General features: G+C 39.4%; 1 protein-coding gene across 2 annotated transcripts in view; it reads left to right on the top strand.

The window, feature by feature from the left end:
• The window catches only part of MYH9 (myosin heavy chain 9), a 73,701-nt gene that overhangs the window by 21,232 nt on the left and 35,706 nt on the right, over positions 1 to 16,763 (top strand). For both annotated transcript variants that reach the window (XM_062011982.1, XM_062011975.1), the window contains exons 3-5: positions 1,060 to 1,216; positions 11,320 to 11,347; positions 12,141 to 12,234. In XM_062011982.1, the coding sequence (XP_061867966.1) occupies positions 1,060 to 1,216; positions 11,320 to 11,347; positions 12,141 to 12,234 (279 nt within the window). The remainder of the gene's footprint in view (positions 1 to 1,059; positions 1,217 to 11,319; positions 11,348 to 12,140; positions 12,235 to 16,763) is intronic.

Raw genomic sequence — 16,763 nt, 5'->3', positions numbered from 1 at the left:
TCTTTAAATCCCATGAGCAAGGCTTAAAATGCTATTCTTAGAATATTTAGGAAACGTCTTAAGAAGCCTACTATTCCCTTTGCAAGTAAAATATTTGTTACAGGGTTTTTTTTAGGTATTCAAATCTCAATGGGTTTGGGTTTTTTTTTAAAAGAAGTTTATGTTTTCACTAGAAGTATTTTGACAGTTGTTTTCCTTTAGAACTGTAGAATTTTTTCTAGTGGTTGGGCAAAGGCTGGACTCCATGATCGTAAAGGTCTCTTCCAGCCAAAACAATTCTATGATTGTAATTTAAGCCAGTGGAAACCAATTGATAAATTGAGGTGCACTCTCACGAATGAATGAATTAACAGTTTAAGATAAATTAGAAGTAAACTTTGTCAATAAATGTACTACATAAATAATCTTACAGTTTTGAGTCTAGCTCTAGTTGTTATAATGAGTATTATTATATGCCTTATAAGTCATTGAAGTGTTCAGGCTGGAAGGGTCATTAAGAGCCATCTAATCCAGCTCCCTGCTCTGAACAGGATTAACACTGAATTCAGCCTAGTCCAGTGGCCTTGAAAACCTCTAAGGAGTACAGTAGTCTTATTTTTCTTTTAGTGACTATTGTGGCTTGTATTTTTATTATGTTGTAGTTGAGCAATTATGGATAATTCCACAGCAAGCATGAGACAGAACATAATAAAATGTATGCTTCTAGGAGCAGATCCCCTACCTTATATAATTAAATGGGTGCTTGAATATAAGGACTTTCAAAGGAGGAAAAGTGCACTGTTAGCCAGAGAGCAGGTCAGTTTGATATTGATGTGACTAATGTATCAGTTGATGCTCTGTGTGTACTTGGAAAGGTTGAGTATTGGCCAAGTTGATATGATTTCACCTGTTGTCCAGATTCTAATATTGCTCAGTGGGACGCATTTCAGACGGTATCACTGGAAGAACATACTTAAAAAAGGACTGGTTGAATTGTTTGTTTTTCCAAGTAATATGCTGTTACTAAGTGTACAACACTTTTAATTTCTGTCTTTGTTTGCTGGTGTGTTTTCTTTCCAGACCTACTCAGGCCTGTTCTGTGTGGTAATTAATCCTTACAAGAACCTGCCCATATACTCAGAAGAGATAGTGGAAATGTACAAAGGGAAGAAGAGACATGAGATGCCACCCCATATCTATGCTATCACAGATACAGCCTACAGGAGTATGATGCAAGGTGAGTGGTGACTGAGATCTCATTGAAAACACAAATCAATGTTGCAGACAAAACACTGGGAGATCAAAAACTTGCTGTTCTCCAAGGCACTGTTGCCCCCTCTGTCCTTGCTTATGGTCACCTGACATCTTCGTGGTACCAGCTTTTGTGTTCAGGTGAATACCTTTCTCCTGCTTTCATGGAGGGAAGGACCTTACAAAGAGTCTAAATATGGCTAAACTTGACATTAAGGACAGACTGATTCAGAAAAGCAGGCAAGGAGAACTGAGGTAGTCAACTTTCCCTCTCAGTGATGAGCCTCTAGAATAACAGCTGTAGGTGGGCAAGTATGTGCATTGATTGATAAGAGGCTTTTAACAAAAGTATTTAAAATCCAGTCATACGGTCTGGTAGGGTGAAACAAGCTTAGGGTAACATGTGTTTTGAAGTGTGATGATCAGCCATAATTTTACTGATCAGGAGTTTTTAGTTGCATTTTTATTCTGTTAAGTATAATACTTATTATCACACAATATTAAAGACATCTTTTGGCTTTTCAAGTAGATTGACCTATTTTTTCCCCCTCTGTATACAAATTAGAAAAACCATATATATTACCTGCTGCTTGTTTTTCACTGGAGGACTTTTAAACATGGAGCTCTCAATGTCCTTTGCATATCTCTCGATCTGAGAAGAGATCTTTCACAGAGTCAGTGCTTGTGTTTGGGATGTTTGGAGAGTGTTCAGCTATGGAGGCGTTTTGTGCTTTTCTTCCTGCTTGTAGCTGGGTTATATAAAGAGTCATGCTTTCTAAGGTTCAAAGGATATAATGGACAGTTTGATTTGGCATGGCTTGTATGAATGTGATTACTCCTTTATTTTCTGTTGACTAGCAATGATTAAGGTGTCTGTCTCTCCCAGGTCATGTCACTTTTTTTGAACAAAGGCCAAATACAATAAAAACATGCTTTAAAATTCTAATTAGACTCAGTTTTAAACAATTCTGCTTTTCCTCTGCCCTTGCTAGCACTTACACCTCCAAGCATAGGAGGACTGTAACAATATGACTTCCTAGAGTGGGAAGGGAACAAGAAAAACTCTTGCTGCTTACCTGCATTAGTGGCTTTAAACAAATTTTACACATGGAGAATGCTGAGAGAGGTTGCTGAAGTGTGGTGCCATGCAGAGCAGAGCACACGGGAGAGCTAATGTGATGGATTGATTAAGCTGTACTTGTAAAAGCCTTGAGTGAGGAGGGGTGAGCCATACAAATACGCTGCAGTGGACTGGTGGCAGGCTACTGATGGCAATTTGTTGAAGATGTGGTGGCCCTTGAAGAATTACAGCTACACTACTGATGTGTAACTTTGAAAGGAATACTGTGTCCAGAGGAAAAAACTTCTAAGCCTGGACCTATATAGGGCCTCACTACCCTCAGACAAAGACAGAATGTGCCATGAAGGACAAGGATAGATGTGCTGCCTATAATACACATGGCAGCACGTAAATTTGCTATCACTATTTGACTTCCTTTATTACTTTATTCTCTCCCTTGCCCACTCCTTGTCAGCTCAAGTACCAATATATATTTTTCTTAAACAAGCCATTGACTTAACCTTACTAAAGTTACTGTTCCCTAAAAAGAAATCTTTTTTTTTTTAATGTAGACTCAGAAACACTTCTTTTGTCATTGTTGCAAGGTAACTGAAGAAGTCCTTTTCCCTTTTCAGACATCTATGCATTTGGAACTGCATGTGCGTACATCTTGTCCTTAATCCCTGCCAGATATATCAGTATGGGGCAGTGGATATCCAGACAGCTGCAGTTCTGCAACAAAGGACAGGTGACCTTCACTGGTCTCATGGTGGTTCAGAACTAGTGATTAATCTACATGGACATTTTCTTTACTTTTGTAAAGAAAAGTTGTTTCTGTTAGACCACTGCTTGAGTAATGAATAAAACTCAGAAATCCCAGACTTGAATCACTTCAGTGTACAAAGCTGCATAATGGCAGCTCCGCCTCTGTTTTCCTAGCATGGGAAAGTGGCTATGAGCTCTGCTGGAGCATTTACCTTTCCCAGAACAATTCTAGCTACACAATATTCTCAGTAATATTGGTAGTCTAGAGATTTACCCCAGCTCTTCTTTGCCTGCTTTGAGATATCTTGTCACTGACTTTTTGGAAGACTTGTTGGATGTGAATATCATTCCCAGTTAGCGTTTGAATTGCCCTGCTTTGACCTCTAACTAGGTTTGAAAGATGTGTGTGTGTGTGTTACTTATGTGTATGTGTGCTAGCAAGAATGCTAGAGATTGTTTTAGGGTTATTTGCTGGCTTATTTCCTTTTTGCAAAGAGCAATAGTAGCATTCCAACGTGTGCTGGTGGGAGTGAAGGTGAGTAGATTTTTGCAGTGTTTCTGGTCCTGGCTAGCCTCTTGGACACGGAAAGCAACATTCCTCTTCCACTTTCTCAGTTTTGCTTAGCTGTGGGGGAGGCTTGGTGCAGCAGCCAGTGGTATGGCAGGAATCTCTGCAGAGAATAGAAGATGAAAGGGTCCGTTGCTCCAAGTGAGCCAGAGGCATTTAGGATTAGGCTGCCTTCCCTAGGTTACTTTCAGAGCCCCTAAGAACTGGAATCCTTCATGGTCTGGAGAAGGATAGCAAGCTGTTGACTCTGACTTCTGTCAGCAGGGGATATGGTTATCTCTGAAGCTGGCAGAGTGGAAAAGCCTTGGCGTGTTAATTGATTTGGACTCTGAGATGTTCATCAGAAAAGGAATTGGGAAGGAAGAGAAAGATGAGAGTTTTATTCTAACTTCTGCTAATCCAGAAACCGTTTAACCCTTTTCAGGCATCTGTGCTGATGCGCTAAGGGTGAACTTGATCCTCTTTTTGTGTCTACTCTGGTTACTCCATTCACAAAAGTATCATGTGGCATTTCTATAGTCCAAGAGGTTAAATAGTTTTCTGTTAAATTTCACCAGAAGTATTTCATTGAAGCAATGACATGATGGAGAACATGTTCAAAGTGGTTTTCTTTTTTCTTTTTTCCTCCTTTCTCTGACCTGAGACATTAAGACTAAGAAACGAGGTGAAAACGTTATTTTGCTGCATGATATTTGGTAGGCGTTCTGTACATCAAGAGCGGAACTCTGACATTTTTGGGTTTTGGAGAAAACCATTTATTTTAATGCTTCTGTTCCCTGGGTAACCTGGATGCCAGAAGCCTCAGGTCTGACTGCTTTCAGAGGTATTATTCTTCTGGTGCTGATGACTGAAGCGCAGTGCCTTCAAGTAGAGCGGGTGTCTTGAGCAAACAAATCATTATTCTAATGCAGTAGATGTATGCTGAAAGGGTATGTTCTTTAACTCGTGGTCTCCAGAGTATCTATTTAGAAAAACATATTATAAAGCTATAAAACATCACCTGTTTGTCTATTTGGAACACATACAGGAAATTTTCTATGTCAAGTACTGATAGAAGCTAGAAGTTTCATTGGTGTCTGGAGTGTGATAGCTGTTTTAATGCCAGTATCTGAAACGTCTATGGTAGGTTTAGATAAGTATGGTCTCCAGGACTCAACGTGCTCAACTAGGAGGTAGGTAGGAGAGGAAATAACACATTGCTAATGAATGTGCTCCTATCTCCTTTCTCATCCAAGTTTCTCCACGTATTAGTGTAGGACTCCTAATGGTTGACTGAAAAAAACTCTTAAAATCCTTATGTGGTGATTAAACCCTCCTTGACCTTGATGGGTTAGTCTGCAAATGAGCCTGTGTAGGCAGCACATCGCTGGTATTCACTCAAGGAGGTAGGTAGTCTCTGGGTTTGGTATTTAAAAGAAAATATTCTGAAACATAATAACTTGTGATGTTATTTGCCTTTTTACATTAAGGGAGGAAACGGTGTTGGCTGCAGTAGGACAGACCACTTGGTGTTGTAAATCTTCATATGAACCTTGGGCCCAGTTGTCATTTTTCACAAGAAACAGTCCTCTAGATCTGCTTCTATAGGACATGGCCTTGAAGTAATTTATTTGTAATTCTTAGATGTCTACATATTTCTTAAGTTTCTGAGCTAGTAGAATGCTTCTCTTTTAACTTCCTTGGTCTCAAATCTTCTTTCTCAACTTACTTCCTAGCAGTGGTCTGCTGTATACTGCAATATCCAATTTGGGGGTACTTGATTGAGAGAGATGTTCAGGTTATGTAGATGCACAGTTCTCTCAAGTTGCATGTAAAGGTCAAGTTCTGTTTCCACTAACCCTCAAAAATATATATAGCCTGTAGTTTCACTGGTTTGTTTCCCAGATTTGTCCAAATTTCTGATGCAGAGGGCAAGTTTTGATACTTGTAGAGGATGTTCATTTTGATGGTGTTTGTGTACAAATGACATGAAAAGATGTGTGTAGTTTCTGATTTTCTTACCAAATGTTTCACATGCTTTGAATTACTCGAGATTTCTAAATGCAGCTCTTAAAATCTGTGTCTCGAAATGTGGTTTTCAGTAGAACAAGAAGCTAAAAAAGAGTCTGTTGCCCACTTGTTTTTTAGTTACCACACCCTTTTTGCTTCATTCCTGTAAACCAGAGTGGAGCTCTGTGGCAGTCACTTATGTAAGGGTTCAGCCCTTGCTGTCAGTCTCCCTACAGTTCACTGTTTTAGTATCATGAGCTGCCTGAGCTTCTGCAGACTGTATACCAGTTTTTCTTTCCTGTCAGAACTTCATAAACATTTGTGTAACCTAAAACTACAGCCTAACTTGTTTTCTTCTTTTCGTATCTCCAGATTCAGTTAAGGAATGCTAGAAAAAAGGGGGTATAGGTTCTAGTCCAAAAATTTCTTGGGGAAATAATTATTTGTATTTGACCCAGTAGGATATATTTCTTTTAAATGAATTTTACTTTTTTTCCTCATGACTGTTCTCAAACTTCAGATAATGCAAAGCTCAGTCTTGGCACTGCAGCATTCTTTGCCAACTCAAGTGATTTTTCTCCTTCTTTTACATCATAAAGTTCTATTGTTGAGAGCTGCCTTGACTACACTATGTTGTCCTTCATTTGATTTCTTTCTCTTTTTTTCCCCTTTTTTTCCTCTTTTTGTACTTGATAGGTTATTAGCATTTTGAAACTTCTCTATAATACGTTCCTTAAATGATTATGCAAAACCAGGCTCTCAGGCTGTGTTCTGGTGTTCCCCTGGAGTGTTTTTGATCCTACTCAAACCAGCATGTAGCTTAAAACACCCCAGTGTGCATATTTAATTAGATTTAATGCCAGTGGGGTTGTTCCAAGTTAGAACAGCATGTCAAGTGCCTGGGGCTCCTCTTGTGTTAGAGCCCTGAGGGAAGGACATGGGTTGGAAGATGATGTTGAGGTCAGAAGTTTGAGGAGGGACTGAAGAACTGAAATTACTGCATGGTTGAAGCACTTACATGCATTTAAGACTAGTTCTTGCTTTAGGTCAACTCCCTAACTTGGTCACCCAGCCAGTTGCCAAAGCTGGGCTGTAGGCACTGACTGCAGCACAGGAGGAGCAGAGTAGTAACGGGATCGGAGAGGGCCGGGCTGCTCAGTGCTGCCAGACGCTGGTGGTTAGGAGGTGGGTGGTACCATCTAGCTATGGTTAAGCTTTTAGCCTTAATGAGTCAGCTATAGGCAGGGGACTGCAAGCCAAGCCTTTGCCTTTCAGCTACACTTCCTCTTAGCTGGAGAGATGATGTCACCGTTGTGTGAATGCTATATTACTTCTCCTTTTATGGAGATGAACAGGCTTGAAACTGGAGTCACTCATGCAGAGGAAGTGGGTGATAAAGGCCTGCTAGGATGTTCTGTAACTGAGATGTGAAGCTAAAATTGCACATTCTCTTCTGTCCTCCCAACCTTTTTCTTCTCCCTTTCCCAAAACATCTAAAAACAAAATTCAAGAGTGTGAAGCTCTATTAATTTATCAGTTATGCCAATATATACGACCATAGTCCATTCAGCATTCATTCAGATGTGTTTTGCAGTAGAATATTTAGCTGAGGACATTTTATGTATAAGATACTTCTCTTGTGAAAACAAATTTGGGGCTAATTATATTTTCTATGTATGCTGAAGGTTCTGGAATCAGTCAAAATGCCATATTTTAATTTTGGGCTGAAGAAAATCAAGAATGAATTAGATATTATGGATTTTTTAATATAGCAAAATTAATTTACTGATCTTATTATACCATACTGCTGTATAGCTTAAATTTGAAGGATGTTTTACTTCCTGAATTTCTGGATGCTCGAGGCTGCTGCTTCTTATGATGACTGGAATACTATGATGATGAGAGAGCTAAAGAAGAGCCTTAGATAAAAAGCTTTCCTTTCCAGCTGGTCTGAAATACAGAACTGTTGCTATAATTAACTAATGACTTGTTATCCTGGTTTGTTTTAAATAAGCAAGTCTGTTTAGGATTGAAAAGCAGATGCAGATTTCTTTTAATCAGACATTTCTTGATTATGTTATTATAAGCAACAGAGTTTATGGTACCCAGCACATTCTCTTTTGCTGAGTAGGTTGCTTGCACAACTGACAATGGGGTAAAGGCAAGTGCTGACTGAAGTTGTGCAGTACGCCCATGTTGTATGAGCCTTTAAAAAAAAGAAAAGGGTGGAGGTGGCCTCTTGTCTGGGCAGCTGAATTCTGATTCGTGATGGCACAAGTCAGTGTTGTATAGAGAATGAATATTGGCATTTAAAGCAATTCTTAACTAGAAGCGTATCTGAGAGTTATGCTTTTGTATGCGTTAGCTCTTTGGCCCTTTGGTCGGCTCCAGTTTCCTGTTGCTCAACACATTATTCGAGTTGTCTGTCTGTACACAATTAGAAGAATTCCAGCTATCCCAATGACTGCTGCTTTGCAGTCCTGGGAAAGAATTTCCCCCGATTGCAAACAGGAATGTTGCCTTTTATGGCAGTGTCTGCATGCTGCCGGTGACTTGACTTGCCTGCACTCGCAGGTACGTTCCTGCTGGCTTAAAGCAGAGGTGACTAATGCAGCTGCAGTGGGCCACCAGGAAAATGTGTTGGGGGAGGAAAACGTGGTGCTGAGAGGATTTTGAAATCCGTCTGTGACTTTTCCTGCCTGAGCAACTTTGAACACCTTGATTTGTGTTAAGAGGTAGAAAAATGCTGTACATGCCTCTTTGAGACTTCCTTGGGTCACTCCAGGGTGCTGTTGCTACCTTGACTTGTTGGAATAAGAGCTTCTCATATAAGTATGACAAAACTTATTATTATCAAAAAGCATTCAGAGCCAGAGAGCTGCTTAGTATTACCTAATGTTAGTTATCTCTTTTTCTGTTGGGCAGTCAGTTTATCTGTCTGCTTACCATTGTTTTTTGACTGGAATAAGGATCTTCTTATGGAGGATGGAATGGGAAGGCATGTGTTATTTTCAAGTGCTTGAGGCTTTATTGCCCATTTGATTTGTCCCAGCTCATAATTCCAAGACCACAAGACCAGAGCTGGCTACCAGGAATAAAAAGCACCTTCCCCAGGGCTGGAGTTATTTTGCTGTTGTGGGGTTTTTAATTTTATTTCTTTCAAATTGTTTTGTGGGAACAGCCTCCGTAGTACCTGAATGCGAAAATAACCTTTTCTAGGACAAGCAGACTGCTTGTTTATACTCAAGCTTTCAAAAGTCAGAGACACAATCTTAGCCTTTAACATAGCTGCTTTGTGATAGAGAACTGCACTCAGGTGTCGAGCTACCAAAGAATATATTTCCTTAGGCAATCAATAAATGAGTCATAAGTTATTGCCCTGATCCACCCTCCAAGTGTCCAGTCCTCCAGAGTGCTAGCATGTGCCTGCTGAGCCCTTGGCCCACTGGGAACCTCGAATAGGTGAGGCCTTTGGAGCTGGCTAACATCTACCTGTAGCCTGTTCCTCAGCCAAATGGGTGCATAACTTAAAGGCAAGGAATAAAGTTCAGCAACTGGGAAAATAAATACACAGTGCTAGTAAAGCTGCAATGTCTTGTTCTGAACATGTAGGAAATTTGCTGGCCAAAGCCATCTGAATGATAATTTTCTTCTACTTGTTTTCTTTCAGTCTTAGGGGTGGTCAGCTCTTTCTGAGAACTGTATTAATAAAAATAAGGCAAATTATTTTCCTCTTAAGTTTTTGTATTCGTATACCTACAGTCAGTTTCCAGTAAAGAAGCTTAAGAGCAGAAGTTACATATCTGTAGCTTGTGAACCTAATGTTTCCATTATTGGTTTCAGAATGATTTAAAAAAAGATAGAATCTCAAATTTGATAATTTGCTTTCTTTATTCCTTGAAAATGTGTCCAACGACTAAGTATACTTCTCTCTTTATAAACTAAATTTATAGAAGATTTTTCTTGATAAATACGACATTTATGACTTTAGGACTGAAATGCTAAGTTCACTTGCAGCAGCATTTTTTAAGGATATAGAAAGTCAGGTACTTGAACTTCATCTGACTATAAAGTCTTCCCTAATTACAGCCCAATCTCTTTTATCTTGCACAAAACAGCTTGAATGGTGACTTAATTATATGGTTTAAGAACTCTTTGGTGAGGAGAATACGGAGTGCACTTGCTTTCACTAAGCTCAGGAGAAAGAAATAGAAAGAACCAGTACATCCATACATGTCCTGATGAAGATTACCAACCACTGAATTTATTTATTTAGAGCAATGCAGTTAATTGTGTACTCATGGATGTTTGAGGCTTGCTTTTTCTTTAGAGATTAGTCGTGAGTCCAACACAAAACTGGAGCTCAGCATGAAAAAAAGAGAGAATGGCAATAACTGGATGAAACCTAACTGCTGTGTGTTCTTTCTGTGTGTTTCTCAGACTAAATGATCTCATAGTCCTTTGGTCTTTTTCTTAAAAAAGAAATCCTAAAATCAAACAAAACAAAAAAAGCAGATAACTTACAAGTTAATGGAGATTTTGAGTTTGCTGGCACAGCATGTTCTGTGAGTGGCCCAGTAGTTCTTGTGGACTGTCTGTGAATGACATGCTGTGCCCAGATTCTGTTCCATGTCCAAGCAGGTCTCAGTGCCCTTGTGATGACTACAAGCTGCTAAGGCTGTTGTGGTGTAGGCACAGACACTCCTCAGTCTGTCCAGTGCTCCCAGCAGTGACATGGGGAAGGAATGGGATACAGACTGGGGGTGGAATGTTGGGGCATAGGGTGGAAAGGTGGATTAAAGGTGAAACCAAGGCAGAAGCAGGCAAGCATGTTCACAGAGAAGTGGTAGAGGAGTGGAGGGATGAATGAATGGTGGAAGGACTAGTCAGGGCTGCATATGAGGAAGTGGAATCATAGGTGAAAGCTGAAAGGAGGTTAAAGATGTGGGAGATGATAGTGGTGGATAGGCTGGGTGAAGTACTTTCTGTAACTGGAAAGATCTTATCATCCACAGCTGGGAACTCAACACCGGAATTAGTGTGTCTGCTGATATGTCAACATGAAAGAGAAAAGGTTTCTGCTGTTACCAGCTACAGTCTTAATACAATAGAGGATGATGCCACAAACAAATCGACTGTATATAGGACTTAGAATGCTATTTAGTGTTGTAGTTTTCAAGTCCATTTAAAACAAAATAAGTAATAAAAAATTCTCAGTGAGCTTCCAGTGTTTGTTTTGGGGGTGAAAGACTCTGATGTGAGTTTTTGGCACTTTGAGGTTTGTAATGGTTGCTTACCCCACTTTCCACCTCCCCCTTCCATTTCCACTGCACTGCTGATAAGTTTTTAAAGACAGTATGGATCCAGTATAATAAGAGGGAGAGGGATGAAGAACAAGTAGATATACTTAAAAATGTAGCTCAAAGGTAAAGAAACATTCAGTGAGAGACTTCTGTCTGGTTTATAGAAAATTGCAATGTAAACAAATACTTTTTCTGCATGAAGAAAACTAAATTGCTGTGGTGCCAATATATACTTTGGCATATGGTGGCAGATTTGGGTCTGTTTACAGAGAAGGGGTTACCTGGCCATATTTCTAAAGACAATTGTCAGTTTACTAGTTCCTGATTTTGTCTTTGGTGTACATTTCATTCTGTCACAGAAATGTAAATTTAGTCTGACTGCTTTTTACTTTTTGTTTTCCTAGATCGAGAGGATCAGTCCATCCTTTGCACGTGAGTATTTACAGTTGTCATCTTGTCTGTATGTCAAAGTTTGTGGTTTTAAATTCTCAGTTGAAGGACCCTCTTAATAGTAATTACGTGCAGGGGGTAGGTTCAGTACATCAGGTAATAAAGGAGAATTAAGGAATATCCAACAACAATTCCTCCAGTATAGATTTTATCTTTTCTGCAAAATAATTCTCCTAAGTGAAGAAGGGAGGTTTTAAAACAGCCCCTGTGCTCAAACTCCTAAAGAAATACAGCTTTGTCAATAGAATAGCCTTGGAAAAGTCCTTCAGATTTGATACAGCTGTTTTGTTTAAGTACATTCATACTGATGAGAGTGATACAGTAACAGATACTCTTGATAAAGCAATTTCTCTTCTAGACACAGCAAAATTGATTTGCCCTCAATTAAGCAATTGATACGTTTCTTCTTGCAGTCAAGAGGCTTCCTAATGAAAGATTCACTTCATTACCTTTCACCCCTCCGTCTACATCAGCCCCCAAGTTATTCCTCAGCCATTTGGCAATCTTCGTATCCAAGAAATCATAGTTATTTATCACCTTCCCTCCTCTGTGCATGCATCTGGAACTTGCACCCAGTGGCGAACTAGCTGGGGACTAGTTCTGAAGCCCAGCTACGCATCTATCACTTGCCAGTACCAATTGTTTTTTCTTAGTTTTGAGGGAGGTCCTGCAATGCCCAGAGTGCAGTTGAGGTCTGTAGCCGTTTTGGGGTTAGAAGTATGAGTATGTCCCCCAACATCTTGTTTGTGGATGAACTGCAGATTTTTCTTTACAGAGGTGAATCAGGAGCTGGTAAAACAGAGAACACCAAGAAGGTCATTCAGTATCTGGCTCATGTTGCTTCCTCGCACAAGTCTAAAAAAGACCAGGTAAGATCTAAGTTTAATGATGCTTTATCACTGTGCTGACTTCAAACAATAACTATGAATTGTCTGATGCTGGTAAAAGCCATATTGCTCAATAAAAGCCTAGATACTAACATCTGTCAGGGGACTGAGGAGGACAGTGAACTGTGAAACAATGAAAGTTTGTAAAAAATTGCAAGCCATGAAACAAAGTCAGAACTCCTTTGAATTCGGTGGAGCTGCAGTGGGGATAAACTCATCTACAACCTCTTGGATTCATGAGCAAGTGCATGGACAAGAGACACTATAAATGAAGCATCACCCATACTGATCTTTTCACACAGCTGTGTTGTTTGTAACCAGTCTAGGTAGTTTAAAACTTGATTCTTCTGTAGAGTAGTTGCCTCCCCTATTCAATTACTGTATAGATTAGGTCTGGCTATTGTATGTACTGTCTCAAAACTAGAGAATACAGTGATAGGACAATAGCTAAAAACTTCGGAATTGCAGGAAAACGTTAAAAGGGTGGAAAATGAACAAGTTGTTGGCAGCGTATGAAAGGAGGGTGGTGGTGATGGTGGGAGGACTTTCAAGATGTCTCACTTATATTTTTTTCCCCCTCCCTCTCCCCCGATGGACTATTGCCGAATTCGTCAGTTGTATCCTCGTAGGTGAGCTGCACGTTTACTGCACGTTCTGCACCAGGAATGCGTTTTCTGTCCCATTGTGTGATTTTTTTGAGCAGCTTTTCACTCCACACCAATATCACTTTCTGCAGCTAAACCAAATCCATAGACAATTCACAATTTTATTTTTTTTTGTGTGTGGTGCACAGTAATCTTTTTGTGAGGATGTTCAATTGGAGACTAAAGTAATACCAAGAATACTTGTGTTCTCTGCTCAATGCTAGTTTGCATTTAAGGTTTTTCTTGCAGGATTTTCCCAGGTATACCATTTGAGAAGTATTCCTCCAGGGCAATATGACTGGACCAGACTCTCCTAGGACCATAAGTGTCTAGTGTGTGTGGCATTCCTAGTACAATAAATGTAGTTAGGTGTTTAACTCTCTATTCCCTGCAGTGAGATGTGGCTACAGGTTGTAAAAAAGGTCAAGGGGAAGGCTGCCCTGTAGACATTGTGTTCCAGGACTGTGAGCTTGTTAGCCAGAGCTGAACACATTAGAAATGTTCATCGGTGAGCTGTGTAATGAAACCCAGATGCCAAGTGTGTCCACTGTCTCTCTATATAAGATTTTGCCTCGGTAGCTGAATGTGTAGGCACATCTTGTGCATGTAGAGTCGTATATGAATAAGAAGGCATCTCTGCATGCAGGCATAATGTGTGTGTGCACACACATAGTAATAAGTAACTTCTGGAATCCAACCAGAAAGAAAAAAAACAACCAACTTCCAATGTGCCAAACTTTCAGACATATGAAGGCTTTTTCCATGGTCTGTCAGTAGCTGTATTTAGAAACATTCTCCTTTTTATTTTTCTTTTTTTAAGTATGGAAAACAGAATCATGGGGTTGGGTTAAGTATTCTTCCACTGCTTATCCTTGAGTGAAATTTCAACCACCAAAGCAGGATAGGGACTGTACTTAGGAGAATAGAACACTGTTAGGTTGGACTGGTTGGTGATTTTCCCAAGTTTGACATTTCTTTTTTTCCCCTTCCTAAGTTTTGATTTTTCTGAGAAGTCCTCCAGCTCGCATTTTGTTCCAGACTTGTGACTAATCAGTAGCACTGGCCTTACCAGAGAGAAGTCTTTGCCTATTAACTGGCAATGAGTGCTCCATGCAACAGATTTTTATAAACCTTGAGCCTGGAACCAGATTAAAAGCCTGTTTATGAAAATAAGGATATTACAATTTATTCTTTTTAAGATCTCAAGTATACTGGTCATGGCAGATTTGTTTCTTTGGGTAGAATATCATAATGTCGAACCTTTACCTGCAAGACTAGGCATGAAACTTAACCAGTGATAATATAGAAAGCAATGGTGCTTTATCTAACGGGAAAGTTTCTTAACTGCCACATAAGCCCCTGTTTTTCCAAGTATAAGAGCAAAATCAGATTTATAAAGTGTATTCTTCAATTCTAGCTCTCTTGTTTTGGAGGTAGTGGCACATGCTACCAATCCTAGTGCATTAGAATATTCAGCTAAATAGGTTCTAGCTGCATGGTGTGCCTACTAAACATATTAAGGCTGCTTTTGGGGCCTACTGAGTGTAATTATTTAAACACTTGTTTTTGTTTGATGAAACTTTATCTATGGAAATTGATGTTTTCCCATGTTTAGTCTCTACGTCTCTATTGGCTTCTTAAATCACATAGTAGTTTTTTGAAGATGAAAATGTTTGCAGCTAATCAGAAATTCACGGGTAAGAGATACCATTGCTTAAATGTTTGTAATGAAGGTTACTGACTATCTTTTCCCCTTCACCATCCAACCTGCAGTTGTTGGAATTTGATTACTTGAGAGTCTTTCACACCACTTCAGTGAAGAATATAAAAGCAAATGTCTACAATGTAAAAAGAGTAAGACACAAACACCCCCACCAAAGCAAGCAAACAAACTCAAAACACTCTCCTCCGTTTTTTAGGTTTTTTAATGACACGCTGTTAAAGCTAGCTGTGATTTCTAGATTCTTTTCTCCATACTTCCTGAAGAATAAATAACTGTCAAATCTTCTACCTTGCAAAGAAATAATTCCAAAAAGTGTATGAGATGCAAAGACTTCCGAGTACAAGGTAGAGGTCAAGGATAGTAGTTGTTTTAAGTTGACATAACTTCAGAGCTGTAGAAAGAGAGCATGCTGAAGAGCGTGTGCTGCCCAGCCACAGGCTTAACAGATACAGTGGCTGTTACTGCTTCAGTTTTCATGAGGAGCATTGTACATAGTTCAAATGCATGCAAGTGTTAAATCTGTTTCAGGTCAAGGAATGGCAATTACAGGTGTCAGAAAATTGGCAGCGTCTTAATGATAGGAACCGTAGAATTTCTAGAAAGCTTGTGATGGACAGTTCTGTGTTGGACTCGTTTTGCTTTGCAGTATAATAATAGTGATGAAGTTTTTCCTTCAATGCAAAGTAGCCATCAAAACTTAAGGTTAAAAAACCCAACAAACTCCACCAAAAAAACTTCTTTAAAATGTTGAATATAGTGGGATTTTCTTTATAAGCCAAGACAGCGTACAGTGAGGAATGGATATGTTACAGTAATTGCAGAAGCTTATATGTGCCATTGCCATGGCATACTGAGAACTTGATCTTCCCACTGTATCATGGTACTAAGGCATGTCATGAGAGTTAACTAACCTGACCGCCTCTTTAGCATTTTCCTTTCACCACTGCTTTATATTACTGTAAGCCTAAGCTGATGTGTTCTCTATACATATTGCTACCTTGGTGGTTGAAGAGACATAATTACCTCTCAACTATAGTTTACCAATACCTGCTTGTCTCTGACGACGCTTTCTCCTGAGGTACCAAATAACAAGAGAGTCTGTAGTATAGACTTCTAGAAACTTTTGGTCTTTGTGTAGCTAAGCATGACTGTAGCTTTATTTTTAGCCAAATAATTAATAAAAATAGATTTTATGTCAAAGCTTTGACCTATGTTTAGAGGGAAAAATGAGCTTTTTTGATCTCTTCCTTCCTTGTTCATAGTTGGATTGAAATGCTGTGTTGCTGGCATGCTGACTCTGCTGTGAGAGAGCAGATGTCCCAGCTCAGTTTCCCTTCCCAGGGCTAACTCCCTTGTTACATGTACTTGACAGTGAATTAAAATGTTTGCAGCAGCTGCCCCTTCTGCCTACACACAGTTCCACAGGGACTGAGGGTCTTGTCTGGCCTTGCATCTTTGCAAGCATGAAATGAGGTGATTGTGCAAGTAGGAAATAAAGACTTGAAGTTCTCTGTATGGTTTCATGTGTATCTTCCTTTTTTTTTATTGCATACATTTTTAGAGGGACTGTATAAGGACTAATCTGTTTTATAATGCACTTTGGGAATGGATGAGAACTGTTTCCTTTTAGAAATACCCTTAATTAATTTGCCCATAAACCAGTTCTCATGAATCAAACTTCATTTCCAACTGTTACAGACAGAAAGTCTTAAGTACTTACTGATAACACTGAGAAGAGAAACGTTAGTCTAAACTCTCATTTTCCTTCTCTAGAAGCATTTTAGGTAATCTGGAAATATATAGAACTCCATGCTTTTAGCACAGAGGACAAGTACTTCTTAAAACCAGACAAGGATATATCTAGATCCTGTAGGGAAAGGAGCTTGTGCTCCAATGGTCTCGTACTTGGGAAGGATAAAGGTTTTGTATTTTCTTTTTCTGCAACTCCAGCATTTTGTGTTCCTTGAGGGAAGGAGTGTGCTAAATGGCAGCACACAAGTGATCATGCAGTTTGTGGGATACCACTAATTCTCCTCTTTTGTATGTGTGCCTCCTTATAAAGGAGGTTTTTGCTTGTTTGTATTTTGGAAGATGTAGATGCTTAGTGCAAGGTTTTTGGTTTGGTTTTGTTGTCTTGGGGTTTT

Source organism: Colius striatus, chromosome 1 (assembly GCF_028858725.1).
Source record: "Colius striatus isolate bColStr4 chromosome 1, bColStr4.1.hap1, whole genome shotgun sequence".
Lineage (NCBI taxonomy): Eukaryota > Metazoa > Chordata > Aves > Coliiformes > Coliidae > Colius > Colius striatus.
The sequence above is the reverse complement of the archived record's forward strand: the minus strand, read 5'-3'. Positions and strand labels throughout refer to the sequence as shown.